The 24,629-nt window shown below is 55.6% G+C and overlaps 5 protein-coding genes across 16 annotated transcripts in view; 1 reads left to right on the top strand and 4 right to left on the bottom strand.

Annotated features, from left to right (window-relative positions):
* RASSF1 (Ras association domain family member 1) overlaps window positions 1–5,132 on the bottom strand; it is a 10,000-nt gene extending 4,868 nt beyond the window's left edge. The window contains exons 1-2 of one of the 5 annotated variants that reach the window (XM_017548136.2): window positions 4,727–5,132; window positions 1,963–2,069 (exon numbers count right to left, since the gene is read on the bottom strand). In XM_017548136.2, the coding sequence (XP_017403625.1) occupies window positions 1,963–2,069; window positions 4,727–4,976 (357 nt within the window). In that variant the 5' untranslated portion in view covers window positions 4,977–5,132. Of the gene's footprint in view, window positions 1–1,073; window positions 1,149–1,169; window positions 1,195–1,230; window positions 1,900–1,962; window positions 2,070–4,726 lie in introns of those variants that run through there. The other 4 variants (XM_017496998.2, XM_017548758.2, XM_037740658.1 and 1 more) reach the window with 4 other exon arrangements.
* A 141-nt stretch (window positions 5,133–5,273) lies between these two features.
* ZMYND10 (zinc finger MYND-type containing 10) lies at window positions 5,274–10,108 on the bottom strand. Of its 2 annotated transcripts, XM_017546325.2 has the most exons (12): window positions 9,302–10,108; window positions 8,936–9,044; window positions 7,900–8,016; window positions 7,731–7,784; window positions 7,475–7,612; window positions 7,286–7,374; window positions 7,086–7,186; window positions 6,562–6,734; window positions 6,180–6,305; window positions 5,977–6,098; window positions 5,739–5,864; window positions 5,274–5,650 (listed from the first exon to the last, which is right to left on the bottom strand). In XM_017546325.2, exons 1-12 carry the CDS (start codon window positions 9,391–9,393, stop codon window positions 5,575–5,577), a joined length of 1,323 nt encoding a protein of 440 aa, XP_017401814.1. In that variant the 5' UTR covers window positions 9,394–10,108; the 3' UTR covers window positions 5,274–5,574. The 2 variants fall into 2 exon arrangements, with proteins under 2 accessions (XP_017401814.1, XP_017402539.1); XM_017547050.2 differs by lacking the exon at window positions 8,936–9,044 and having other exon boundaries at window positions 9,302–10,007.
* A 1,483-nt stretch (window positions 10,109–11,591) lies between these two features.
* On the bottom strand, window positions 11,592–15,190 carry NPRL2 (NPR2 like, GATOR1 complex subunit). Of its 2 annotated transcripts, none has more exons than XM_017541140.2 (11): window positions 14,685–15,190; window positions 14,044–14,135; window positions 13,769–13,937; window positions 13,492–13,600; window positions 12,976–13,112; window positions 12,787–12,884; window positions 12,628–12,664; window positions 12,418–12,511; window positions 12,225–12,342; window positions 11,862–12,004; window positions 11,592–11,776 (listed from the first exon to the last, which is right to left on the bottom strand). In XM_017541140.2, the coding sequence occupies exons 1-11, from the start codon at window positions 14,760–14,762 to the stop codon at window positions 11,709–11,711; spliced, it is 1,143 nt and encodes a 380-aa protein (XP_017396629.1). In that variant the 5' UTR covers window positions 14,763–15,190; the 3' UTR covers window positions 11,592–11,708. The 2 variants fall into 2 exon arrangements, with proteins under 2 accessions (XP_017396629.1, XP_017395932.1); XM_017540443.2 differs by having other exon boundaries at window positions 13,441–13,600; window positions 14,685–14,940.
* LOC108314611 (cytochrome b561 domain-containing protein 2) lies at window positions 14,964–17,955 on the top strand. 6 transcript variants are annotated; one of them, XM_037740794.1, is made up of 4 exons: window positions 14,964–15,079; window positions 15,448–15,665; window positions 16,114–16,151; window positions 17,132–17,955. In XM_037740794.1, exons 2-4 carry the CDS (start codon window positions 15,539–15,541, stop codon window positions 17,633–17,635), a joined length of 669 nt encoding a protein of 222 aa, XP_037596722.1. In that variant the 5' UTR covers window positions 14,964–15,079; window positions 15,448–15,538; the 3' UTR covers window positions 17,636–17,955. The 6 variants fall into 6 exon arrangements, with proteins under 6 accessions (XP_037596722.1, XP_037596667.1, XP_017399414.1 ...); XM_037740739.1 differs by having other exon boundaries at window positions 16,054–16,151; XM_017543925.2 differs by having other exon boundaries at window positions 14,966–15,088; window positions 15,514–15,665.
* A 697-nt stretch (window positions 17,956–18,652) lies between these two features.
* Window positions 18,653–23,708, bottom strand: TMEM115 (transmembrane protein 115). The gene is made up of 2 exons (XM_017542886.2): window positions 22,326–23,708; window positions 18,653–19,428 (listed from the first exon to the last, which is right to left on the bottom strand). The coding sequence occupies exons 1-2, from the start codon at window positions 23,174–23,176 to the stop codon at window positions 19,224–19,226; spliced, it is 1,056 nt and encodes a 351-aa protein (XP_017398375.1). The 5' UTR covers window positions 23,177–23,708; the 3' UTR covers window positions 18,653–19,223.
* Window positions 23,709–24,629: the final 921 nt, after the last annotated feature.

Raw genomic sequence — 24,629 nt, 5'->3', positions numbered from 1 at the left:
TTTTTGAGACAGAGTCTCACTCTGTTGCTCAGGCTGGAGTACAGTGGCATGATCTCAGCTCATTGCAACCTTTGCCTCCCAGGTTCAAGCAATCCTCCTGCCTCACCCTCCTGCGTAGCTGGAATTACAGGTGTGTCCCACCATTCCTAGCCCTCCTTTTCAATTGGTTAGTTTTCCCACCTTTCCACAGTGGAAAATGGCTCAGGACTGAGTGACATGAAGACATGCCCAGGGATTTACACTCAACCCTTGCACCCAAGCTATGGGCTGAGATTTTGGGGTGCTGAGCACCAACCCCTTTGTAAGAAGTTTTGTAAAATTTTATCTAAAGCATCACCCACAAGTCCACTTTCTTTACTTAAATAAGGATTTCCACCCCACTGCTGCCAGGCATACTGAGCTTCACAGTCCCTATTTCTCTCTCCTGGTGCCTGGGCCTGGTTCTCTGAGCCTGGTGGTTACACCCATGGCACCTAGCACAGAGTTCTCTGATAACGGGGACACCTAGGAGGTTCCAAGACACCTTACAGTTCTGGGTTAGTAACCTGGATCTCTTTCCACCTCTTTAGACATTTTACAATCTAACCTTCCCCCTTCTTGTGGATAAAATGCTCCTGAATGCTTATGGTCCAAAACAAGACTTTCTTCCTATCCATTCCCAAATCTTTCTCCAGATCCACCCTAGAGGAGGGATCAGAATCTTCCACAATCCAGCAGGTGGTGACAAGCCAGAACAGGCAAGAGGTGAGGACTCAGCTGGCTCCATCCAGGAGTGCATAAGGAGGAGATCTCCCTCTGCCTCTCAGTTTTCCTAAACATACTTCTCAATTCCTGGAGAGGACTCCTCCCTCTCCACTTCCTCCCATAGTCGCCCCAAGGAGGGGGCAGGAGCATCCGAACGCGGAAATCGAGGTGCTAGTCCAGACTGCTCGGTCGGCTTTAGTCATAACTGGATAATGCCCGGCTCAGATCTACCACAAGCCACACAGCTGCCTTCCCTGTTCAACCGGTCAGTGACAGAAACCAAGGGGACCCCAGCATCCAGTACCGAGACGCTGGAATCGGGGTCTTACACACAGTTCCGCGGGCCAGTCCTCGGCCAGGACCCGCGGGGAGCCACGTAGCCTGGAGGGTGGGGCTACCCACCGACCCAGGATGCGGCTACTCACTGGGGAGGGCGGGGCTCCAGCAACCGCCCCCCGCCCCTTGACGGCACCCCCTGGCGCCCACCTTGTCCCGGCGCGGCCTGCGCGCTAACGAGGTTCGCGCGGTGAAGTACTGCTCGAGCTCCGAGTCGGAGTCCTCTTGGCTGCAGTAGCCACTGCTTGTGGTGCTGCTCCAGGTCATCTCGAAAGAAGGCGTCTCCGCCTCGCCCATCGCCCTACACGCCCGTCCCTCTAGTCCCGAGCGTCCGCAGCCGCCAACCACCGCCCCGGTCGCGTGCGTGCGTGCGTGTGTGTACGCGTGTCAGTGTGCGCGTGCGCCCCGGCCAGCGCAACCGTTAAGACTGAAACGTAGATCGCCGGGATCTAGCTCTTGTCTTACTAGGGGCGGAACGTCGGGGCGGGGACACGCACGCTTCGCCCCCAGGAATGACCTCATCGCTCCGGCAGCTCCACTTACAGACCCCACCTCCTACAGGAAACGGGGCAGGTGCCAGCGTCTACGCAGGCGCACCAGAGTCGCCGCTGTCCGTAGGCTATGGCCGGAAGGTGTGGGAACTGCGCGTGCGCGGAGCCTGGGCCCGCCTCAGCCGCGGTCGGCTGGCAGCCTGCGGAGTCCGTGCGGAGCCGGCAATCCAGGCACCCCTCCCAGCCCCAGAGCAGAATTAGCCTCTCTCTGCCGCTAGGAAATCGGCAATTAGAACGCTCATTGCGCGCAGCACCGGACAGCCCTCGGGAACGCCTGCGCTGTGGCCTGCCCTTCCTCGCCCTGCCCATACGCCCTCAGTCCCGCGCTCACCACGTTCGTGTCCCGCTCCACCGCGGGTTCCCAGCCCAGGTCCCGGGGCCCGCAGCAGTCCAAGCAGACGAGCGCGCGGCAACGGTAGTGGCAGGTGAACTTGCAATCTGCAGAGAGGCCTGGCCGTGAGGCGGAGCAGCCCCAGGTCGGGGAATTGTCCCGGTGATTGAAGGGAAGCCCCAGGGAGAGGGCCGCTGCCCGCGAGGCTCCAGAGGCCCGGCCTGTCTCAGTGGGTTACCTCCCACTGTTAAGCGGACTCTAATGTTGGTGTCTGGAAACTGACCGGAAGGCCAAAGGCAGTTAGGGACCCAGGCCCTCTCAACAGTTGGATCTCATCGCCTCCCGCAGAGGTTCCCCCTTCCTTATTTGCAACTTCTATGTAAAACCTCTGCCCATTTACTTGAGGGAAAAAACAAACTTTTTTTTTTTTTTTAATATATATAAATCCCAGCACTTTGGGAGGCCAAGGCGGGTGGATCACGAGGTCAAGAGATCGAGACCATCCTGGTCAACATGGTGAAACCCCGTCTCTACTAAAAATACAAAAAATCAGCTGGGCATGGTGGCGCGTGCCTGTAATCCCAGCTACTCAGGAGGCTGAGGCAGGAGAATTGCCTGAACCCAGGAGGCGGAGGTTGCGGTGAGCCGAGATCGCGCCATTGCTCTCCAGCCTGGGTAACAAGGGCGAAACTCCGTCTCCAAAAAAAAAAAAAAAAAAAAAAATATATATATATATATATATATATATATATATATATAAGACGGGGTTTCACCATGTTGGTCAGGCTGGTCTTGAACTCCCGACCTCAGGTGATCCGCCCGCCTTGGCCTCCAAAGTGCTTGGATTACAGGCGTAGGCCACTACGCCCGGCCAAAACCAAACATCTTTAACCTACGTCCTCCCTCTGGTTGTCATCTGTCTCTATTCCCCTCAGACCAAAACACTGGTCTCTATAGATTCTAATCCGCCTTCACTCTGTCCTCCACCCTCTCCAGGCAGGCTTGCCTCTCCGTCCAGGAAACTGCCCAGGACAGGGTCCTGAGCGATCTGCGTACTGCCAAATGGAATCCAGTGTCCCAGTCTCCATTCTCACCCCCTCAGAATCATTTGAAGCTTGCTCCCTTTGACTCCCAGGGGACACACACTCCCGGGTTTCCTCCTATCCCCTGCAGCTCCTGCTCAGCTCCTTTGCAGATTCTGACTCAACTTCCAGATCTCACGGTGATATTTGGGCTCAGTCCTGATAGCTGGCCTGGTCTCTCTACACTCACCTGCCCCAGATCCACAGCTGAAACACTGACCTAGATTAGATCCTCTGTGCCAGTACCTTCACTAGGATGTCTAAAGGACGTTTCAAGTGAACATGGCCAAAATTTAATTCCCCTTTCTTCCACCTCACTGCTACCCTTGCCTAGCTTCCTCACTGCAGCAAAAATGGCCACTATGCCCCCAATTACTGGAGACAAAAACCTAAACTTATTTTTGATTCCTCCCTTGTCTCTACTTCTGATACACGCCCAAATCGTCCTGCTTTTTTATCATCTATGTGGCCACTTTATTTTTCTTTGAGAACGCTACAATATCCCAGCCTTGTTCTTTTTTTTTTTTTTTTTTTTTTTTTTTTTTGAGATGGAGTCTCTGTCGCCAGGCTGGAGTGTAGTAGCACGATCTCAGCTCACTGCAACCTCCGCCACCTGGCTTCAAACAGTTCTCCTGCCTCAGCCTCCTGAGTAGCTGGGATTACAGGCACCCACCACCACGCCCAGATAATGTTTTGTATTTTTAGTAGAGACCAGGTTTCATCATGTTGGCCAGGCTGGTCTTGAACTCCTGACCTCAGGTGATCCACCCACCTCGGCCTCCTAAAGTGCTAGGATTACAGAAGAGAGCCACCGCGGCCGTCTCCTTGTTCATTCTCTGTATTCTTTCACAACTTTATGCTTCCCCCAGCTGAATTTGTGATATTCTCTTGTACCACATGAGAGGGTCTCCATGCACACACACACCTGGGACACCATTTATCCAAAGGTTCCTAAATGTTAGAATAATTTGGGGAGTTTTAAAAATTTGCTGATGCCTAGGGTCCACTCCCAGCAGTTGATTCAACAGGTCTGAGGTGGGATCTAGGCATAGAGGGTCAGAGGGCTGTAAAAGTGCCCCTGGTGATTCCAGCTGGTGTCTAGCTATGGGAGAGCAACTTTTGCCTTGCTGGTGATTCCCAGGGGTGCAGAAGGACTGATGGGTGTGTGACTGTATTCCATATTTTAGCATCTGATTCACTGGGTCAGAAATGGGTGTTTGCTAAATAAAGACTCAACAAAACTCCTGCTTGCAGGGGCCCCCCCAAGGTTCTAACTTTTTCCAGGCTCCCTCCCATATAGATGGGTAACTTCACCCCAAAAGTTCTGGAGGGGGGTCACAGTGAGTGAATCTTTGGGAAGAGGCAAGCCTGGAAAGATGGACTCAGAGGACAGTAGGCACAAACCCTTTCTCAAGAAAGGCCAAGGCATTTTAAAGAAACTTGAAATCAGCACATTTTTACATACAAGCAGCCACCTCTGCCCATCTGTGCCCCAGATACGGGAGGAGTGCACAAAGGGATAAACCATTTTCGCACACTCTTCAGCGATGGGGTGAAAGTAACGGACCTAGTCCGCGGGAGCTGTCCCTGCCGACCCCCTCTGCCGCGTCTTGACCCGCGGCGACGGCGCTGCCCCTTGGCTGCCCCTTCCGCTCTCGTGGGCGCGCGGGGCAGCTACTCACGCGCGCACTGCAGGCCCTTGCGCACGACGCCCCAGATGAAGTCGCCGCAGAGGTCGCACCACGTGTGCGTGGCGGGCCCCGCGGGCTGGAAGCGGTGGCCACGGCCCGGTACCAGCTGCCGTAAGGGGTTGCGCGCAGTACCCCGTACGATGCGCAGAGCGTTGGCACGCTCCAGCCGGGTGCGGCCCTGCCCGGCGCGCCCGGTGGGTGCCAGCTCCCGCAGCTCAATGAGCTCAGGCTCTGCCGACATGGCCCGGTCGGGCCGGGGCTTCGCTGGCTTTGGGCGCTAGCAAGCGCGGGCCGGGCGGGGCCGCAGGGCGGGCCCGACTTCAGCGCCGCCTCCGGGATCTAGGCTGGCAGGGCGGGAAGGAGCTGAGGAGAGCCGCGCAAAGGAAACCTGGGTGGGGGGACTGTGGGGCCCGAAGGCGGGGCTGGGCGCGCTCTCGCAGATCCCCCGCCTGGCCCTCCTTTCCCTCCTTCGTCCCCTCCTCACCCCCAACCCCGGAAGGCCACAATGCAGGCGACCGCAAAACACCACGTGGACCCGTGTTTCTGGAGGCCAGCTTTACCGTGCTAGAGGAAGAGGGTCCCCACATCCGGCCCTTGCCCTCCCGGCCCGGTTTGCTGAGGCAACGCACTTGGCCTGCCCACAGGGTGGGGCAGGAAGTCTCGCGCCGTCCCTTGGGGAGGGGAGGAGGGGGATGGGTCAGCAGCTTTACCGCCTGCTTTGCTCTCCACCACAGAGACTGGGGCTTTGGCAGAGGCGGGCCCGTGATCTTGAGATTCAGGGGTGCGTTCTGGCTGGATTCCCTTGACATGGGTTGGTCGGCCCTCAGCAACGACAGCCCTCATTTGGCTCTGTCACCCTGGGCTGCCAGGACACAAGTCTTTCCATGCTTTTCCCAGTGCTTGACTTGGCACTCCCTGCAGGCAGGTGGATACTGAGGATCGCAGCACATGTAGGGGATGTAGGAGTAGGGCTTAGGGGTCCAAGGTCCTAGGTTATCCTCACCTGCGGCAATACCACTCATTCTGGCATCGCGAGCAGCGCTTGGAAGCCTCTGCACTGCAGTAGGCACAGCGGGGCCGCTCTGGAGCTACTGCCTCTAGCACATCCAGCCTGTAGGTCTCAGCCCACCTTGGGGAGAGTCAGGAAGGTCTGACTGGCCCTGGAAGGGGGGGTCACCCCTGCCCACATCCATGCCTCCTGCATCCCATCCACCCCACCCTGCCAGTTCCACAGGCCTTACCTTTGCGCCTGCAGCCGCAGGTCTTGCTCTGAGGGGCTGAACACGTGCCGGAGCTGGTGCTTGGCAATTGCCTGCCACTTGCCTCTGTTCTCTCGCTCTAGCCGCTCCCAGATTTCTGGGATCTAGGTGAGACGTGGAGAGTGGCAGGAAGGAGCTGGTAAAGTAGGACAGTGGTCCTGAGCAGCTAACTTTCCGGTGCCTACCTGTTCCAACACCAGGTCCTTCTTAGGGGGCTGGGTTTCAGCCAGGGCCAGGTGGGCCAGGAAACTCTGCAGGTGGGCCAGGTTGGGCAGCTGGTCCAGTAGCGTGTCTGTGAGGAAGGCCCGAAGCTGCAAGGGTATCCAGTGAGGCCAGTGCGAGGCAGGTGCTGGCCAGGGGGCCAAGGAAAAGGAAGGGGCTGGGTTGGGCTAAGCATGCCTGTAGGGGCCCATGTCCCACTAGCTGCTGTGTCATCTGAGGCCCAAGAACTGAAAAGAATACTGGGGCTGAGGTGGGTGGGCAAAGATAAACAGCAGGGATGCAGTCAGGGTAGGATGGGGAGGGGTAGTGCTGGGGCTGTGGGGACTGGTGTGGAGGGAGTCCGACCTTGAGTAGGTGTCCCTTGGCAAAACTTGTGAGGCAGTAGCGCGCCTGGGCCTCGGGGCTTAGTAGGAGGTTGTACAGGGCGATCCACACTTGCCCATCCAACTTGCTCAGCTTTTGCTGCTCTGAGGGGGCCACAGTATACCAACGGCTGCCCTCGAACTGCTGCAGCTTGCCTGGGGAGAGGAACCAGCACACTGGGTGCAGGCGTTGCATTCTCTTCAAGTGAGCCAGCTGTGGGGCATGGGAGACTGACCATTGCCTGGGAATGGTGGGAGAACCTGGGCCACAGGACTTGGACAGGCTATAGTGCTGCTCACCCCAGAGCAGGATGAGCCTCAGTAGTGGACACATGGGCCTGGCCTGCTGCAGAGCTCAGGTCTAGGCCAAGCTTGGTTGAGGCATCCTGGTATCCTCAGTGGGCTTGGGGACAGGGTTTGTCTTCGTATAGGCAAGCTGTCCCCCTTTACCAAAAAGATATCCTGAAGCAGTAGCCTGGGGCTTAGGCTGGTGGGGGAGGACCCTACCTCCTTCCCATCGGCTCCAGGGACTATGCTCCAGCAGTTCCACCAGGAGGCAGGGCAGGTTGTGTGTGCTGAGCATGCGGCTCAAGGTGCTGAGGGAGAGGCTAGGGGCAGGAATGTTGGGAAGGAGGTGAGCAGAGGCAGGCTACAGGCCTAGTCTTCCAGCCCTCCATGGTAGGCCCAGGCCCAGTCAGGCTGCCCACCTGTCCACGCAGTCTGTGATGTAGCGCAGTACTGAGAGGGCCTTCAGAGCAATCTCAAATTCCATCAACTCTGCCTGCTTCTGCAGCGCCTGGGAGGCCACACAGTGTTTATGCTGGGCCACTCTCACTTGCGCAGGCCTTGGGGAACCTGGACCTAGGCGTTCTTAACCCTAGGGAACCTCAACCCACCTGCATGGGGTTGTTGTCCTGGGACCCCTCCTCCTCAGGGGGGCCACCACAGCCACTCCGGGCCACCAGCAGAGTCAGTTTGCGGTGGCAATAGTCTACCAAGTCCAAGACAGTGTCTTCTGCTGACTCACACACCTCCTGGGTGAAGGGGGAGGGAAGCTTTCTGTGTCTGATGCCCTCCCCACACAGATTCAACCTTCCTTCCTGCCAGGCCCTGACCTGGAACAGTGGCCCATGGGCAGAGATAGTCTCTCACCTTGTGGAAGAACACTGTCTCCAAGAGGTTGATGATGGAGGCCTCATGGTGTACCTGTTAGACAAAAAGAAGGACAGGGCCTGAGGGAGGGATAGGGCCACCAGTTCTCCTCCCGGGTCCAGAGCCCTCTGAAGGAGTGGGAGGAGGTATGAACTAGGGGCCAGCTCACCACCATGTAGATGGGGAAGGTGTTCTGAGGCTTGAAGTCCTCCACCCTGCAGAGCACGGGGAACACCTTCTGCTTCCACATCTCCACTGCGATCAGCTCCTCCACCAGTGTTGGGATCTTTGAAGTGGGGGGAAAGGACAGGGGTGAGATGGGCCTAGCCTGGCAACCCTCCCATCCCTGGCTCAGCTCAGCCCAGATCTCCTCAAACACTGCTGGGTCCCTAGACTCTCCTAGACCCCATAAGTATCCTTCCTGACTTCTCTTTTGCAACTTGGACCTTCATTTCCAGCTGCTCCCAACACCTCTGTGGATGTCCCCCATGCTTATGTGACTGGCTCCTGCCCAGTCCCCAGACTGCCTTGCCCTGCCTGCACCTGTATCCTTATCCTCTCTCCCCCCATTCAGGCATTCAAGCCAGCCCTTCTGCTCACGCCCTCTCTCTTGTCCTTGTCCTCTGGTCCTCCAAGGCTCTTGTGTGCCTTGGCCTCACTCTTACTCAGGACCCTTCACAGTGCCCTGTCCCTAACCTATCCCCTAGTAGTGAGCTCCACCTTTCTCTTGCAAAGGAACTCTTTTTTTTTTTTTTTTTTTTGAATTGATATTTCAGGTCATCTGCTGGTGATACTCCCTGGTCCATGTTCCAGCCAGTCATCTCCCTGGTTTCTAACTCCCCTCTCTCATGTTGGAAAGGCTGCTTCCTTCCCTGCCAAAGATCCACTTCCAATTAAGTTATCTCCCCTCCCCGCCATCCTTGCAGTCAATTCACAGATGCCTTTAGCATTTGGGCCTTCACCTCGAATCCTAAGCTGTTCTAGGACCCACAACTTTCTCCTTATTCAACTCATGCCCTGCACCCGGCCTGGTGTGCCAGAGTCCTGTCCATAGGGATACAAAATGAAACGTAACACATTCCTCTTTCACCTTCAGGGAGGACAAGTATACCAGGCCAGAGGGAAAAACACACAGGGCATTCCTGAGGGGTAGAGTGGGTGAGGTATGGAGGAAGGCAGGAATCCTGCCTGTGACCTCGGGGTACCTTCCCATGGGTGACCAGCAGCTCCTGAATGGGCTCGCCCTGGCTGACTGTGGCATTGAGTATGGCTTGCATGTTCAGCTTCTCCACGTTCTCATGCTGCTGGTTCCACCTGTCCCAGAGGGTGAGTGCATGTGGGCGCACGTGTGTGCATTAGGAATGAGGATGGGGGGCTGGATCCTGTTGAAACCTAACCTGATCCTGAGGGGCCACAGGGGGCTCAGGAGCAGTAATACTCCTGTCTCGGAACTCCCAGCTTCCCCATTTGGAGGCCCCTCCACACTGGGCAGCCCCTCCGCCCATGTCAGGCCCCAGCTCCCCCACTCAAGGACAATGACCCCATGACTCCGCCTGACCCAGGTGCCTCACCCTTCGGAGCCCATCTCGCGTAGCGGGAAGCTGCGCAGACCCCGCACCAGCACGTCAGCTTCCCCGGGCAGCAGCAGCTCCAGGTCTCCCATGTCGAGGCCGGGGTCCGGCGGACCCTGGGCAGCAGTCGGGGTGGGGATGCTAACACACGGGGACGATGCCTGACGGTGCCAAAGTCTGGGACCAGACAGTTACTGAGCGGTTGGGGAGCGTGGGTTCTCGCAGCCATGGAAACGGATTCGCCGCGCCTGCGCATTGCGGCCTGGGCCCGCCCCTGGAGGTAGCTCTCGCCTAAATCCGGGCGGGTCTACAGCCCGCCTCGCCTAAGCCGCTGCCAATTGCTACAGTATCTGGATTCCCAGAGCTTTCTCAGGCTGTGACTCACGAGTCTCTCCCGATTCTTGTGGCCTGGACTCTGTCCTCGGACGCCAAGTCAGCCTGCACAGGGATGGGGGCAACCCCGACCCCACCAGCAATTCCTGCGGCTGCTCCTCCTCCTTATGGCTTCCTGGTTCCTCTATTTTTCGCGTCCCGGCTCCTCTAGTTGGCTCCCGAAATACTTACTGCCAGGGCGCACGACTTCTCTCCATCCAGAATGTCATCACCTGTCATGGGATAACTGTGGCAGCCTTTTCTCTAGACTTATTTCCACGCTTGGTCCTCGTGAACAGCCCGGAGCCTCTTTTTAAAAAGTGTGTCAGGCCAGGCGCGGTGGCTCACGCCTGTAATCCCAGCACTTTGAGAGGCCGAGGCAGGCAGATCACTTGATGTCAGGAGTTCGATACCAGCCTGGGCAACATGGTGAAACTGTCTCTATTAAAAATACAAAAATTTGGCCGGGCCCGGTGGCTCACGCCTGTAATCCCAGCACTTTGGGAGGCCGAGGCGGGTGGATCACGAGGTCAAGAGATCGAGACCATCCTGGTCAACACGGTGAAACCCCGTCTCTGCTAAAAATACAAAAAATCAGCTGGGCATGGTGGCGCGTGCCTGTAATCCCAGCTACTCAGGAGGCTGAGGCAGGAGAATTGCCTGAACCCAGGAGGCGGAGGTTGCGGTGAGCCGAGATCGCGCCATTGCACTCCAGCCTGGGTAACAAGAGAGAAACTCCGTCTCAAAAAAAAAAAAAAAAAACACCACCACCACCAACAAAAATTAGCCAGGTGTGGTGGCACACACCTGTAGCCCCAGCTACTCGGGAGGCTGAGGTAGGAGAATCTCTTGAGCCCACGAGGCAGAGGTTGCAGTGAGGCGAGATTGCACCACTGTACTTCAGCCTGGAGGACAAAACGACCCTGTTTCAAAAAAAAAAAAAAAGAAAAGAAAAAAAAAAAAAAAGTGTACAGTTACTCCCTGGCATGAGAGAGGCTCTGCAGCTACTTCTGGCCCACCAAATGCTAGGTCCATCACGGCTTACTAGCATCTCTGCAAGATCTACTTCTTGCCCTCCCTCATACCTTGGGACTTGGATTCCTGCTTCTCCCCCTTGCTCCTCTGGATCTCCCTCACACATTCCAAAGAGGTTTTTGCCTCAGGGTTTTGCACTGTGCCTGGAATACTCTTCCTTCAGGGCTCAGTTTACACCTTGGATGGCCTTTCTTGGCCATTTAATCCAGAGCAATCCCTGCTTCCAGCCCAACTCATTCTTGATCACATCTTTTTTTTTTTCTTTTTCTTTTTGCGATGGCGTCTCCTCTGTCACCTAGGCTAGAGTGCAGTGGCATGATCTTGACTCACTGCAACCTCTGCCTCCTGGGTTCAAGTGATTCTTCTGCCTTAGCTTCCTGAGTAGCTGGGATTACAGGTGTGCAGTAATCTGGCTAATTTTTTGTATTTTTTTTTAGTGGAGATGGGGTTTCACTATGTTGGCCAGGCTGGTCTCCAACTTCCGACCTCAGGTGATCTGCCCACCTCAGCCTCCCAAAGTGCTGGGATTATAGGCATGAGCCACTGGCCCACGCTACATCTGTTTCTTTCTAGGTTTATTTATTATTATTATTTGAGACAGGGTCTTGCTTTGTCACTCAGGCTGGGGTGCAGTGATGGGATCACAGCTAAATGTAGCCTCCAGCTCCTGGCCTCAAGCGATCCCCCCACTGCAGCCTCCTGAGTAGCTGGGGCTACAGGTGAGCCACTGCACCTGGATGATTTTTTTTTGATAATTAACCAGCACTTTTACTTGTCGATTGTCAGTCCTGTCCACCAGATGGTGATCTAGCACACATGCTCGTAGCTATTTCATTCATCGCTGGGTCTCCTGTGGCGGGCTCAGAGGCAATACTCAGTAAGATAGTTTGAAATGGATGACTTTATTTACAGAGCTAAGAGTCAACCTCTAGACAGTATGACAAGCCTACTGGCAGGAGGCACTACCCACAGCAATGTGCGCATCCAGCCACCACCAGCCTTACTTCCAGCAGATGATGATGTTGGGGTCATTTTCGAGCCGCTCATCCAGCTCATGGTAGCTCATGCCTGGGTGGGGTGGTGGAGAAGAGGTCAGTGGCCTTGGCCTGGCCACCCTACCCTGACCCAACCCTGACTGCCCACCTGCCTCCACCTGTCTTGCAGCAGATCTCATCATAGCTGTGGCAGCCTGTATAAAGCCGGGCAGGGTGGCTCTGCTCTTCCCGAGACACCCGTACAGGATATTTCTGTAGTCGCCTGATGAGGTTCTTCATAAGTCCGAACTGGATCAGCTTCCTAGGGTGAGGATGAGAGGACAGAGGGGTGATGCCCTGGCCAGGCCTTCTCTCAGGCAGGCCAACTCTTTTCTGTAGTCTCCCTTCAATTTTGTCTGAGTAGCCCATCATCTCCAGGAAGCCTGCTTGGATTAGCAGTGCCCCATGACCCAGGGCTGTTGAGACATAAAGGGTCTAGCTTCCCTCAGGTAACTCCCAAATACCCCAGTGAATTCTCTGACCGTTCGTCAACATGCTGCAGCTGCTGGGGGTGGCGGCCAATGAGGTCTCGCACGGTAGTGCCAGGGCTTAGGCTGCAGTATAGCTGGAACACATCCCGGAGACTGGCCTTCTTGTGCCCTGTGGGTGCCAGGGGTCAGCTTACCATATGGCCCTGCCCTCCCCAAGCTGGCTTCCCCCAGAGCCCACCAATACCTTGCTTGGTCACATAGGATAGACATGCCTCCTGCAGGGACTTGTCATCTACCAGGTCCTGGACCTTAGGCGTCGGGCAGTACACATTGGAGTACTAGAGGGCAGCAGAAGGCATAGGGGACTGAGTGAGGAGCTTGGGAAACTGACACAGCCTTGATCTGGTCCAGCCACACAGTCCACTCTCCACTTAACCAAACCCAACTCACCTACCTGGAGGATGGACACCAGTGTTACAACGCCATAGTACCTGAGAGAGACAGCTGTGCTCAGCTTCTGAGGACCATGCCTTCCCAACCCTCACACCCTAGGGTCCCTGAGCTCTTCCCTGGCTGGCGACCTTGTACTGGGTGTGACTGTAGGTACACTCACAGCAGGTTCTGGATAGCAATGCGCACCAGGTTGAGCTCCACGTCTGCCTCTGCTGAAATCTTCTGGACGTGGCGGAACCCATCAATGTAGGGCAGGATCTGAGCAGAGTAGGACAGGGTCAGAGGGAACAGGATGAGGCCAGGGCTGTGACCAGCCCCAGATGATGATACCCAGGGAGGGATGGCATACCTGTTGTGTAGTGAGGTCCCACTGCGAGTTGAAGAATTCCTCCTTGTCTTTGGTAAAGACAGGTACATCATACTCCTGGGCCACTGGAGGGTCTGGCCGCTGCTCAATCACCTTCAAGTGGATGGTGTTGGACTCATCTACAGGGGGTCCCAACCATATCCTAAGTGCCACTTCTTCCAAGAGGCCCTCAATTACCATCCAGTACTCCCAGCATCCCTTGGGGCAGGCAGGTGCCTCTGGGTAGGGCTAGTCTTTCTCTTTTTATGGAGTAAGAAATTGAGGCCCACAAAGGGGAAGGAATTGTCCAACGGGCAGAGCTGGAGAGCTCCACTCCCCACCCGCCGACCCCCAGTCCCGGCTCCATCACGCATTGGACCCTGGACATGGGCACCTCAGCCAGTGGCTATTTCTTGGCCACCAATTTGTTCATGAGTCTTGTCCCTCTCCACTACTGGCTGGACTCACTTTCCCATCTCTCCTCTACCCCTTTGCTGTCCTTGCAGAGGCTGGCCATACCAATGGGCAGAGTGCACCGGCCCGAGGCATTTAGCTCCTCCAGCAAGATGGTCATGATGGGCACCAACTTCTGCTTGCTCTCTTCCATGGACACGAAGCTGCTCTCTAGCTAGATAGAGCATGGACAGCATGGTGGGCATATCCCAGGACCCCTGGCTGGCTAGTTGTGCTGAGTCCTGAGCTGGTTGGCAGGGTCCCAGGTTTGGGGGACTTTGGAGACATAGGAACACTTTCCCCAACTCTGCCTGTCTAAACCCAAGCCCATCTCATTGCAGACCTCTAGTGTGGTCAGATAGCCAGCCAGCTTTTTAACGATGGGCTCGAGGGCACAGGTCTTGGCCTGGGCATCACACACGAAGCCCAGGTTGAAGAGGAGGGCATTGCGGCTGTACTTCTTGTGTTCGATGCACACAGGACAGCCGATCAGCTTCTTTTCCATGGCTGTGCTGGATAATTGGAACAGAGTCAGGCACCTAAGACTGTTCCTTCCTCCTCCTGGGACTTCCCCTGCCCCCCCCCCACTCCCCCGCTCATCCCAGGCTAAGGTCTCACACAGTGATAAGCTTGTTCTGCAGCTCTGGCTTGGTGATGATGTACACTTGGACTGTGTCAAACAGCTCTCGGGAGATGAAGTCTTCAGGGACCTGGGGAGGGGAGTGGTAATGGTCCCCTCAGTGGACATTTGTACTGGGTGTAGTACAAATGGTGACCTCCTCATGCCCCCCAGGCCCAAGTCCTCTTGTCTAGCGTTCCCCTCTCTCCCACACACTCAGGCCTATTACTTCTTTCTGTTTCCAATCACACGCTATGATCTAATCTCCTTCCTGGCTTCTGCATATGCTGTTCCCTCTACCCAGAACACTTTCTCCTCCCTATTTAAACTTCTTATGCATCATTTACTCTTCAATCAGTTCAGGATACTCATGGGTCATCCACCTCACCTTCCGTGGGATCTGGAACCCCTCAACCGGTTCCCTACGGCCCGATATCTTACAAACACTGCCAATGTGACATATGTTTTCCCTGCCACATTGGGAACCAGAGGCCTGGGTCTGACTATCCTCTAGCCTCACAGTTGTCCGCGAATGAAGTAGCGTGCCTGCGTGCAGCACGGGATCTACCACCTCCAGGCAGCTGGCTGAGCTCTCAAGAACGTCCCTCTCCCCGCCCAGTCCTGCGAGCCCGGGTGGCACCTGATAGGTGATCTTGGGTCCCAACGTGGGGTGGAACTCGCTGAAGAATATGCATTCGATGCGGCAGCCGCTGCCCATTGCGATAGCCGGGCCCAGGCCCGCAGCTTCTCGTCCCTCGCGCGGAGCTGTCCCCACCTCCTGTGAACACTTGTCAGAGACGGCCCGAGGCCTGTGTCACTGGGGCATGCAAGCTTGCGAATTCCTCTGCCCAATGGCGCCTGCGCAGCGCGACACAGAGGCGTGGCTGGTGGGGGACTCGTCCCAGGAAGTCCTAGATGGGAAGACATCACACCCGGAAGTAAAGCGGCTCCGCGACGGAGCAGCGGTGCGCGCGGTAGGGACCGGAATATCCCGCTTTCTTTGGAGGAAACCACCGCATCAGATCTGCTCTGCGGGTGAGGCAGGCAAGTCTCTAGCGTGGAGGGGCAGCATGCCGGCAGCACTTGGGGAGGCGGCGCGCGAAGGGATTCACGCTGTAACTGGGACCGCAGCAGGGAACTACAATTTCCATAGTGCTCTGCGCCCTCCCAGCTGGCTCTACCGCCGGCGACGGCGTGGTACACTTTGGGATTTGTAGTCTTACATGGCTTTGCGCATCCTACCTGGAAGGCGGGCCAGCGATTGGTACCTGTTCACACGTGGGTACACTCTTGACAGGCCGCCAGCCCTCGACTGGCCTGCTGTGACCATCCCTGGTGCTGGGCTTGATACTGTTCTTTTCTACCATGACTTCTTGGAAGAGGGTGGCATTCTTGCCTTGCAGCCTTTTCTCCAGTGAGGAGTGAACAGTGGGCACCTGAGACCCTGGCCCACGCTACTGTGCTTTCAGGCTACAGCCACTGGCACGGCTGACCATGGCCCTTTCTGCGGAGACCGAGTCGCACATCTATCGAGCTCTGCGCACTGCTTCTGGGGCTGCCGCCCACCTTGTGGCCCTGGGCTTTACCATCTTTGTGGCTGTGCTTGCCAGGCCTGGCTCCAGTAAGTAGGATTCATAGTTGATTTCTGGGAAGGGAAGGGCCGCTTTTCCTGGGGAGGAAGGGCAGTGGGACTCTCGGGAGCAGGCCTGGCTAGCTGAGGGAACTCCGTGCTGGAGGGATGAGTGGGATGGAGCAGGTAGGTGTGGACGGGCCACACAGGGTTCCTGGTTTCTCTTTCCTTAATTGAGCGCTCTATTTGGCTGCCTCATGGGAGGTGCTGGGGAAGGAGGGAAGACTGCCAGAGGAGTGGCAAAGCATGGCCTCTGATCCAGGAAGGCGCCAGGAAGAGAGGATAGGTGTGGGGTCAGTTTGCTGCAAAGCAAGAAGGGGCTCACAGTTTGGCAGTACCTTCTTAGGTGATGGGCTGCTGGTGTTCCTCAACACTTAAGGATCGGTATGGCTGCTTTCTTCTTGCCTCAGCCCCATGAGGCCTCCTCTTCTCGTTCCAGGCCTGTTCTCCTGGCACCCGGTACTTATGTCTCTGGCTGTAAGTAGTGGGCCTGGGCAGTTCTTAGGGGTGGGAGCATGGGCATGGGTGGTGGCCCTGGCAGCCTCTGAATCTTTGTCCACACTTAATATCTGTTTGGAAGAGTTGCATGCTCCAGCTACTCCTGCCCATGGTATATATTTAAGACTTGAAGCTGGGCGCAGTGGCTCATGCCTGTAATCCCAGCATTTTGGGAGGCAGAGGTGGGCAGATCACCTGAGGTCAGGAGTTTGGGACCAGCCAGGCCAACATGGTGAAACCCTGTCTCTACTAAAAATACAATTAGCTGGGTGTGGTAATGTATGCCTATAATCCCAGCTACTCAGGAGCCTGAGGCAGGAGAATCGCTTGAACCTGGAAGGTAGAGACTGCAGTGAGCCGAGATCACGCTACTGCACTCCAGCCTGGGTTACAAAGAGAGACTCTGTCTCCCCCCACACCTCCAAAAAAAAGACTTGAATCAAGAGTAATTAAGACCCAGGTCAAACAGGTGAGGTTTATGTAAGCACAAAATTCGGCTTCACCCACCTCCAGGCAGAAATGTGAGAAATTGCATTTGGATGTATGTACCTCTCTTCCTTTTTACCTTAATTTCTGGTGATGCACCTGACTTTCTCTGAAACAGTCCACTCATGTGGCCGGCTCTTGCCAAGAAATTGTATCCAGCCCAAAGTTAGGAAAACAAAGCTTGTGAATCATTTATAACCGCCACATTTCAAACCCTGTGTTTGCTTGGTAACATAGCAGAGATGACATTTCAGACTAGCACCTAGGAAGAAGTGTGGAGATTATTCAGGGCACATAAATCATCCCAGATGGGGTTTTCCACTCTTGCCCCACCAAATGGATAGTCTTGTCAGTGGGGAGAGAAAGAAAAAGGGGAATCAGCCCAGATTTGCTGACTGAGGGTTACATAAAGCTCTCTTCCCCTCTTGTGGGGCAGCACCCTCACTTAAGTTTCCCATCCCTTGTCTCCTCAGTTCTCCTTCCTGATGACCGAGGCACTACTGGTGTTCTCTCCTGAGAGTTCGTTGCTGCGCTCCCTCTCACGGAAGGGCCGAGCACGCTGCCACTGGGTACTGCAGCTGCTGGCTCTGTTGTGTGCACTGCTGGGCCTCAGCCTTGTCATCCTCCACAAAGAACAGCTTGGCAAAGCCCACCTGGCCACACGGCATGGTCAGGCAGGGCTGCTGGCTGTACTGTGGGCAGGGCTGCAGTGCTCAGGTGGGGTGGGGCTGCTCTATCCCAAGCTGCTGCCCCGATGGCCCCTGGCGAAGCTCAAGCTATACCATGCTACTTCTGGGCTGGTGGGCTACCTGCTGGGTAGTGCCAGCCTCTTGTTGGGCATGTGCTCACTCTGGTTCACTGCCTCTGTCACTGGTGCAGCCTGGTATCTAGCTGTACTATGCCCTGTCCTCACCAGCTTGGTCATTATGAACCAGGTAAGCAATGCCTACTTATACCGCAAGAGGATCCAACCATGAGCTCTTCCCAGCCTAGGGGAAGCCTGGATTTGTCCCTCCATGTAGGAGCTGGGACTAGGTACTTCTTGAACTCTCTCAGCTGACTGAGTCAGGGGGACACCTCAGGCACTGGGACAGTTGGGCAGTTGGAGGCCCGTGTGTGAATTCCTGCTCCTCATGTTGGAGTGCCTCCCATTTCCTTCCCCTCTCTTCATCATCCCAGAGGAACATAGGTATCGTGTGTCTGGATGAAGCTGGGGCTGCAGGACTGCCTCCCCTGCAAGGCAGCTCATACTTGTACTATATGTCCAGAAATTTCAGGAGAGGAAAAAGTAAAAAATAAAAAAAAATTAAAAAAAAAAAAGACTAAAAAGATTGATGGGAGAGCAGCCTAGAGTTGGGGATGGTTCTTGTTAATGTCATCAGCATGAGAAAATGCGCTGCTGGGCAAGATGGGGACCCCTCCCAATCCCTGGCTGCTCCCTGAGGGGCTGAAGCTCTCCCAGCACACAAATCCCAGGATCTAGCTGCTGAGCCTCCCAGGCCACTCAGGGCCCTGGCAGGCCCTAGAGCTGCAGCTGTGAATGGTACAGCTGTGTGTCCTTTGCATCCCCCAGCTGTCCACTGCGGTGGAGTCTCCAGACTGGGGGTTAGATACATACAGTAATAGGATGGGAGCTGGGGCTGGGCTGTCTCCAGGGGTGGCAAGCACCGAGTATTCTGTCTTAGAAGTAAACCGTGGATAAGAACAATGCCTCATGGTAGAGAGGCCCTTACCATCAGATCTAGGCAGGGACAGAGGGCCTCCCAAATTGGGGATCGGAGGGAAAGAAAAAAAGGAGTAAGGGTCTGAGGCAATAGCTCTTAGAAGGTTGCTTGGTAGTGGGCGTGTGGTGGTGGTGGTGGTGGGGAGCTGGGGCAATGGACTTCTTATCCAGCTGGAGTTACAATGGAGACAACCAGGTCTCAACTTTGCAGTTGAACGTGATGGCGGGGCAGGGGGGCACGGCACAAGGTGGCCTGACAAAAGCCCAGGAGTCATTCCTCAAAGAACTGCTTTATTGATACTGCGAGCCTGGGCTTGGCTGCACACTCAGGTGGTCCTGTAGAAAATACCTGGGAGCTGGAGCTGCTCTGGTCCAGAAGCAGTCATGGCCACAGCAGAGGGAAACAAGAAATCCCGGCAGGAACAGTCTTTCTGGAGATGTGGGCTCCTGCATTTGCTGGGCCCCCAGAACATTTTTGGCAAATCCTTGCCTTGGCTCAGGGCTCTCGGCAACCAGTTTCAGATGTGAGGGCCAGCCCAGGAGCTGTGGCATCAATGTCCTTGCAGTCACTTTCTTGGGACTGCCAGCTGAGGTACATTCTTACCTCAGATGAGGGCCTGGACTGGCTAATGCCTCAGAGGCCCCAGGCCTGGCATAGTGGTTGTCTGGAGTTGGAACCAGGTAGCAAGAGTCCTGGGTAGTGTTGGTGATAAACAGCAGAAGGCCATGGACACCCCCAGCAGGCCTTCTTCCCTCTCCTCAGAGCAGTCAGGAGCCCTGGAGTAGCTGAGAGGATGTCAAGGGGGGCTCGGGAGAGGTGCCATACTCAAGCTGGTCTGGAGTTACAGCATCGGGGGAGCTGCTTCGAAGGTGATTAGACTGGATTCTGGGGCAGCCCCCTTCCCTGGGGGTATAGGAGCTTTGTCTGAGGGCAGGGGGCTGTCCACCTTGGCCCCAGCCTCCTCTTCATCATCATCCATGCTGGGCCAGATGGACTGGTCCTCAACTCTCTTCAGCCGCTCATTGAGTGCCTTCAGGGCGAGTTGCCTGGGGCCAGAGGAGAGAGGACAGGTCACTCTGGGTTTGGCCTTGGCTCATGCCCTCTACCCTTCTGCAGGCTGACTCCTCCCTCAGAATCCCATGTTTCCTCTTCCCCATGCAGAGACTGGGACTCCCCTGAGATTGGTTTAGGGACCACTCTGCCATCATAATGATAACCCAAAGGCCATAAGAGTCTTCATTCCATAGCTGAGGCACCTCCAGGCTGGGAAGGTCAGCTGGGTATCTGCCAGACTGCCCACCAGGCCAGCCATAGGAATGGTTCTGAGGGTGGTATCTAAGGGTGGGTGGAACAGCAAGTTCCTGGAGTTTCCAGGAGTTTCTGTCTGGGTGCTGGCATCACATCCAAGGGAAGGGTTGTTTTTATTTTTTTTGAGATGGAGTCTTACTCTATGCCCAGGCTGGAGAGCAGTGGCATGATCTTGGCTCACTACAACCTCTGCCTCCCGGGTTCAAACAATTCTCCGCCTCAGCCTCCCAAGTATTACAGGTGCTCACCACCACGTCCGGCTTATTTTTGTATTTTTAGTAGAGACAGGGTTTCACCATCTTGGCCAGGCTGGTCTGAACTCCTGACCTTGTGATCCACCTGCCTTGGCCTCCCAAAGTGCTGGGATTACAGGTGTGAGCCACATCGCCCTGCCAGGAAGGGTTACAGGTTAATTCTCCCCCTCTCCTGGTTAGGGTATCTCAAGCCTCCTGGCAAGAGTCAATGGGGAAGGCTGGAATTCAACACCTCCCTTGGCTCTCAACCCAGGAAGCAAGGCCAACTTGTGTGCGTCTACCCCTCCTGAAGCTAATATTCTCCCTCTCAGAAGAATCACCAAAGCCACCAAGGCCCTTGTTAGAGCAGGGACTTAGTGGAGCCCTTGCAAGAGGAGAAGGAGGAGAAACAGCCCACATGGGGGACACAGGCCAGAGCCTGTTGGTTCCACGAGGCAGACCCTTAGAGGCCCTGCTTTGAGGGCAGGTGAGAAAGTCCAATAGAATAAGGTTTACACATGTGCCTGGGACCCTGGCCCACCAGAAGGTGGAGTGCCTCAGCTGCCAGGGAACAGTTCCAGCAGCACCACTGTGGACCCCTATGCCTCAGCCTCTCTGTGCCACCAATGTGGGGACAGCCTGTGTAGCCTTCCAGGTTCCAGGTGAGAACCAAAGTCTCCACCATGCCAGGGAACATGACAAGAGAGGCAACAAGGACACAGGTGTAGAAAGCCCTAGCACGCTTCCACCCTGCTCGTCAATCTGGCACATGACAAGTTGGTATAGACAGGACAGGCCTTCCCTGCTGCTTCCCAGGCTCCCATCCTGATGATGCCCTTGCCAGTTTCGTCTAAAGCCTGCCAAGGCAGAGAGCTAGTGTCACGCTGGTCACTTCTTCACAAGGACCAGAGAGACAGATAGGAAACCCTTCCTCCCACTCCCCGTAGCCCTTTGGAGTTGGGTGTGGCCATGCAATCAGATGTCAAACTGGCTGGAAGAGTAACCCACACCGCCATGTAAGCTAATAACCATAAGGCTATGCCAAGAACCCGCCTCTTGACCCTCCCTTCCTCCCCACCAACCTGCTTTCCCCCTGTCCAGATTCTTGGGCCTGAGCAGGTTTCTGAATGTTCAGTCAACCCTAACAATCCGACACCTCTCAGTGGAGGAGGGGTCCCCACCAGCCTGGCCCCATCTGAATAGCTCTGAGGGACAGCTCAGTTCCTACCAGGCCTAGCTCTCCTGGCCCCATCTTTAATACCAGCTAAGGTTAAGACAGACTTCTGTCCTTAGGGCTTATCACCTATAAAAACCCAAGCTATAGGGCCTAGAATTATGCCCCACAGCATGCTGTACATATTTTACAACACCTACCATACCTTGGGCCATAGTGATCTGCAGCCCTTCCCCAGCTGGAACTCCTTCAAGAAGGGAATGTATCCCACACTCAATTCCATAGTCCAGTGGAGAGTAAATACAGGGACAACTGCAGCTGAATTCATAGAGCTTCCAGCCAGGAGCCCATTGATAGGTGAGCAAAAGCAGGAGACTTGGCAATGCAAAAGAGAAGCCTGCCTCAGATTTTACTACTCAAGTAATTGCCTCAAAACACTTAAGAATAGTGTTGGCAATAGAGCTGTGGAACTTGTGAAAGCTGGGACCACTCTGCTGGATGGCAAGATCTGGGAGAAGGAATAAGAGCTGAATTTAAAAAGATCCCTCCTGCCCTGGCCAAAGTGCATTCAGTCAAGAATTCAGCTGGGACTCCTGATGTTGTGGATGACTTGGTTTACAGATAATGAAAGGGCCATCACCACTCCCTGGTGTGGTCAGCAGGCTCCCTCAGTGGGTCATGTAGCCTGTCCCTGGTTTTGGTGACACATGCCTGCTGGAGAAGGGGGTAAATCTGGTAGTACCCTCAAGCTTCCCTCTCGATAAATAAGTGGCAGAGAACAGCATCTAAATTAAAGTCCAGGAAGAGGACACAGCATTTGGAAATTGGGAGTGGCCTAGATCACTTTTCGTGGACCCCAGGCCTCCTTCCCTGTCCCTCCCTCAGGGGAAAGGACCAGCAGGTTGCTTCTGGTTCCCACAGGCCCAGTGTCTAGGATTCTGAGATTCTGAGGCAAGGCCAGAGTTCTGTACCTCCATTGGGCCTTCACAGCACCAAAAGAAACTGCATTTCTTGAGACTTATTAAGTGGCCTGAGAGGTGAGAAAAGTGCCCCGTGGAGCCCAGACACCTGAGTTCCTCAAGCCCAAAAACTGATTTTATCTTTCCGGATCTGCCCCAACACCTGACTGTAGGTCTCCACCTTATGTACAGCAAACACCTCAACAGATGGCATGTGACTCGACCAGTATGCTCCTGGCTTGACAAGATTTTGCAAAATTTCACAGTACCTTCTCCGTTCGGCGTCTTGAGGGTCTGTGCCTGGCAGGCTAATGGTGATTGAGGATGGGGCACCCACATCATAGCGCTTTACCGTCTTCTGGCATATCTTTACCTTCACCAGGAGGCCATGCACCAAGTTCGCCAGCAACCCCACCACGGGCTGCAGGATCTCGGGGAAGAAAGTGGCAAAAGCAAAGTGGTCAGCCATGTCCCCTCGGCCCCGGCTATGGCGCTGGTAGAAGCGAAGATACACCCAACTGGAGAGCAGCCCGAAGCCATAGGAAGCCAGCGCTGGGCTCTGGAGCAGCGTGGTGAGCCGCAGCAGGAGCAGCAGTGCCAGCAGCAGCATGGGCATCACACTGATGCGCACCTGGGGCACTCGCAGGACCACACAGTCCCCCATGGTTTGCTTGAGTGCCACCAGGACCCCACCTAGGAAGCCCAAGGTGCCGTGAATACGGACAGTGAACAGGTAGACCAAGTTGAAGGAAGCCATGTAGGTGAGGAGATAGGCGAAGGCCCCCAACAGCCCTACAGACACATTCACCACTGAGAAGAAGATGAGCAGCTCCAAGGCTCCCCATAGGGGCTCCAGCAAACGCCCGGCCACCATCACCGTGGTCAGGCTGATGGCCACGTCCCACACATGCTGCTCCATCAGCCCATGGGTGGCCAGGGTCCAGATCCAGAAGTTGGGAGGAAAGAGGTAGCCCGGGGTGACCGCCAGGCAGCCTGTGTCCACGGCGAAGGAGAGTAGGTAGAGGAATATTACCGCCGCACACAGCGCCTTCACCACCACGCTGGCGCTGGCCAGGATGGCCCCCAAGTGCTGGCGGGCGCCTGGCAGGGCACGTTGCATCTTCCCGGCAGCTGTCGGCCTGAAGAAAGGGTCTGGCAGGCCAGGGGCCTCCCCGGGGCCTCGTCCCAGTCCGGCCCCGATGGGAGGCCCAGGCCCGGCCTAGTCACTGGCCTATGGCCCTGGTAAAGGATCCACTTCCGATCGGGTGGGGCTCTGGTCCCGAGGGGCCAAGTCGGGCCTTGTCGCCGGGTCGCAGCGTAGGCCCCCCGCCTGGGACCTGAGGGAAGGCCCTGGACGGCTTCGGCACGCCCGCCTGCCCACCCAGTAGGCCCCGTGCCAGGCTGGCCGGGGTGGCGTTGATCTCAGGGCTGGGCCTCCTCCATTCACTCCGGGGCCCTTCAGTTCGCAAGGGGACTGTGCCTCGTTCCGTACCCGAGTCAAGCCTGGTCAGCTCCCGCTCGGCCTGGCTTCTGGCTTCCACCGTACCTCCTCCTTTCTCGGGGTCGGGGTGGGGGGTGGGGGCGACAAACAGGGGTGCTGCGCCTGCGCGCCGCCGGCGGCAGCGGGCTGCCTTCTAAGCGCCTATTTTCCGGCTCCTCTGCATGCTGGGATACGGAGTCCATAGTTGCAGCCGGGGAAGAGCCGAACGGGGTTCTGGCTAGAACTACAAGCCCCAGGAGGCTATGCGCACGAACCGGTCCCTTTGGTGGTGAGAGTGTTGCGTGTGCTGGGAGTTGTAGTTCTCAGGGGCCGTTTCCGTGGGTTCTCAGGAAGTAGGAAGGGATGAATTAGGATCTCTAACCCCTGAAAGCGGCGTCAGGGGTTAGGGAAGCAACACAGTTCTAGGCCTCAAGCTTCCCCGGGAAGAGTAGCTCTATTTGTGAATGTACATCTAAGCTGTTGTGTCCTTGTCTGCAGGCGTGTGGTTGTGTGTCATTGTGTGAGAAACAGAACCTCTGTGGTCTGGTGAATGGGACCTAATCCAGGCTAGAACCCTTGTTCTGCCTTGGCGGCCGTGTCGCATTGGTTAATAACCTTTTCGAGACTCAGTTTCATGGCCCATAAAATGTAGATGATTACATGATCTTCCTGTCCTAATAATCAAAGGGGAAAGGGGTGTAAAATGCCAGTTCACCCTGGGTGCTCAGCGAGTGTTGCCCATGTTGCCTTTTTTTTGTTTGTTTTCTCCCACTTAAAAACGTTTTTTGTTATTGTCCTTTTTCCAAGTGAGATGTACCTGCAGCACGAACCTAGGGCTCCATCCTTACAGGAGGGAGGGCTAGGCTGCTCACAGTGACCCTCCTCCCCACCAGGGACTTCTAATCACTGCCGAGAAGAGAGGTCTCTCTACAGGCCTGGGCCAGGCCAGTTCTGGCTCCACTTCATGCCACAGTGGTTTCTGACAGGTTGTGTCCTGTGTCTATTTTTTTTTTTTTTTTTTGGTATATTGAGTTACTTTTAATAAACTGTACATATAATTAAAATAATTATATGACAAAGTACTTTTTTTGTT

This window comes from Cebus imitator, unplaced genomic scaffold (genome assembly GCF_001604975.1).
Source record: "Cebus imitator isolate Cc_AM_T3 unplaced genomic scaffold, Cebus_imitator-1.0 Scaffold0, whole genome shotgun sequence".
NCBI lineage: Eukaryota > Metazoa > Chordata > Mammalia > Primates > Cebidae > Cebus > Cebus imitator.
The sequence above is the reverse complement of the archived record's forward strand: the minus strand, read 5'-3'. Positions and strand labels throughout refer to the sequence as shown.

Excerpts from the sequence above, each read along its gene's own strand:
- ZMYND10 (XM_017546325.2), bottom strand. The coding sequence starts at position 9,393 with ATGGGAGACCTGGAGCTGCTGCTGCCCGGGGAAGCTGACGTGCTGGTG. Across the intron at positions 7,187-7,285 it reads ATCACAGACTGCGTGGACAG|CCTCTCCCTCAGCACCTTGA; the intron begins GTGGGCAGCCTG and ends TCCTGCCCCTAG. Across the intron at positions 5,865-5,976 it reads CTGCGGCTGCAGGCGCAAAG|GTGGGCTGAGACCTACAGGC; the intron begins GTAAGGCCTGTG and ends ACTCTCCCCAAG.
- NPRL2 (XM_017540443.2), bottom strand. The coding sequence starts at position 14,762 with ATGGGCAGCGGCTGCCGCATCGAATGCATATTCTTCAGCGAGTTCCAC. Across the intron at positions 13,938-14,043 it reads CAGAACAAGCTTATCACTGT|CACAGCCATGGAAAAGAAGC; the intron begins GTGAGACCTTAG and ends CCAATTATCCAG. Across the intron at positions 12,665-12,786 it reads ATTGCTATCCAGAACCTGCT|GTACTATGGCGTTGTAACAC; the intron begins GTGAGTGTACCT and ends TGTCTCTCTCAG.
- LOC108314611 (XM_037740739.1), top strand. The coding sequence starts at position 15,539 with ATGGCCCTTTCTGCGGAGACCGAGTCGCACATCTATCGAGCTCTGCGC. Across the intron at positions 15,666-16,053 it reads GCTTGCCAGGCCTGGCTCCA|GATCGGTATGGCTGCTTTCT; the intron begins GTAAGTAGGATT and ends TCAACACTTAAG. Across the intron at positions 16,152-17,131 it reads CGGTACTTATGTCTCTGGCT|TTCTCCTTCCTGATGACCGA; the intron begins GTAAGTAGTGGG and ends TTGTCTCCTCAG.
- TMEM115 (XM_017542886.2), bottom strand. The coding sequence starts at position 23,176 with ATGCAACGTGCCCTGCCAGGCGCCCGCCAGCACTTGGGGGCCATCCTG. Across the intron at positions 19,429-22,325 it reads CAAGACGCCGAACGGAGAAG|GCAACTCGCCCTGAAGGCAC; the intron begins GTACTGTGAAAT and ends CTCTGGCCCCAG.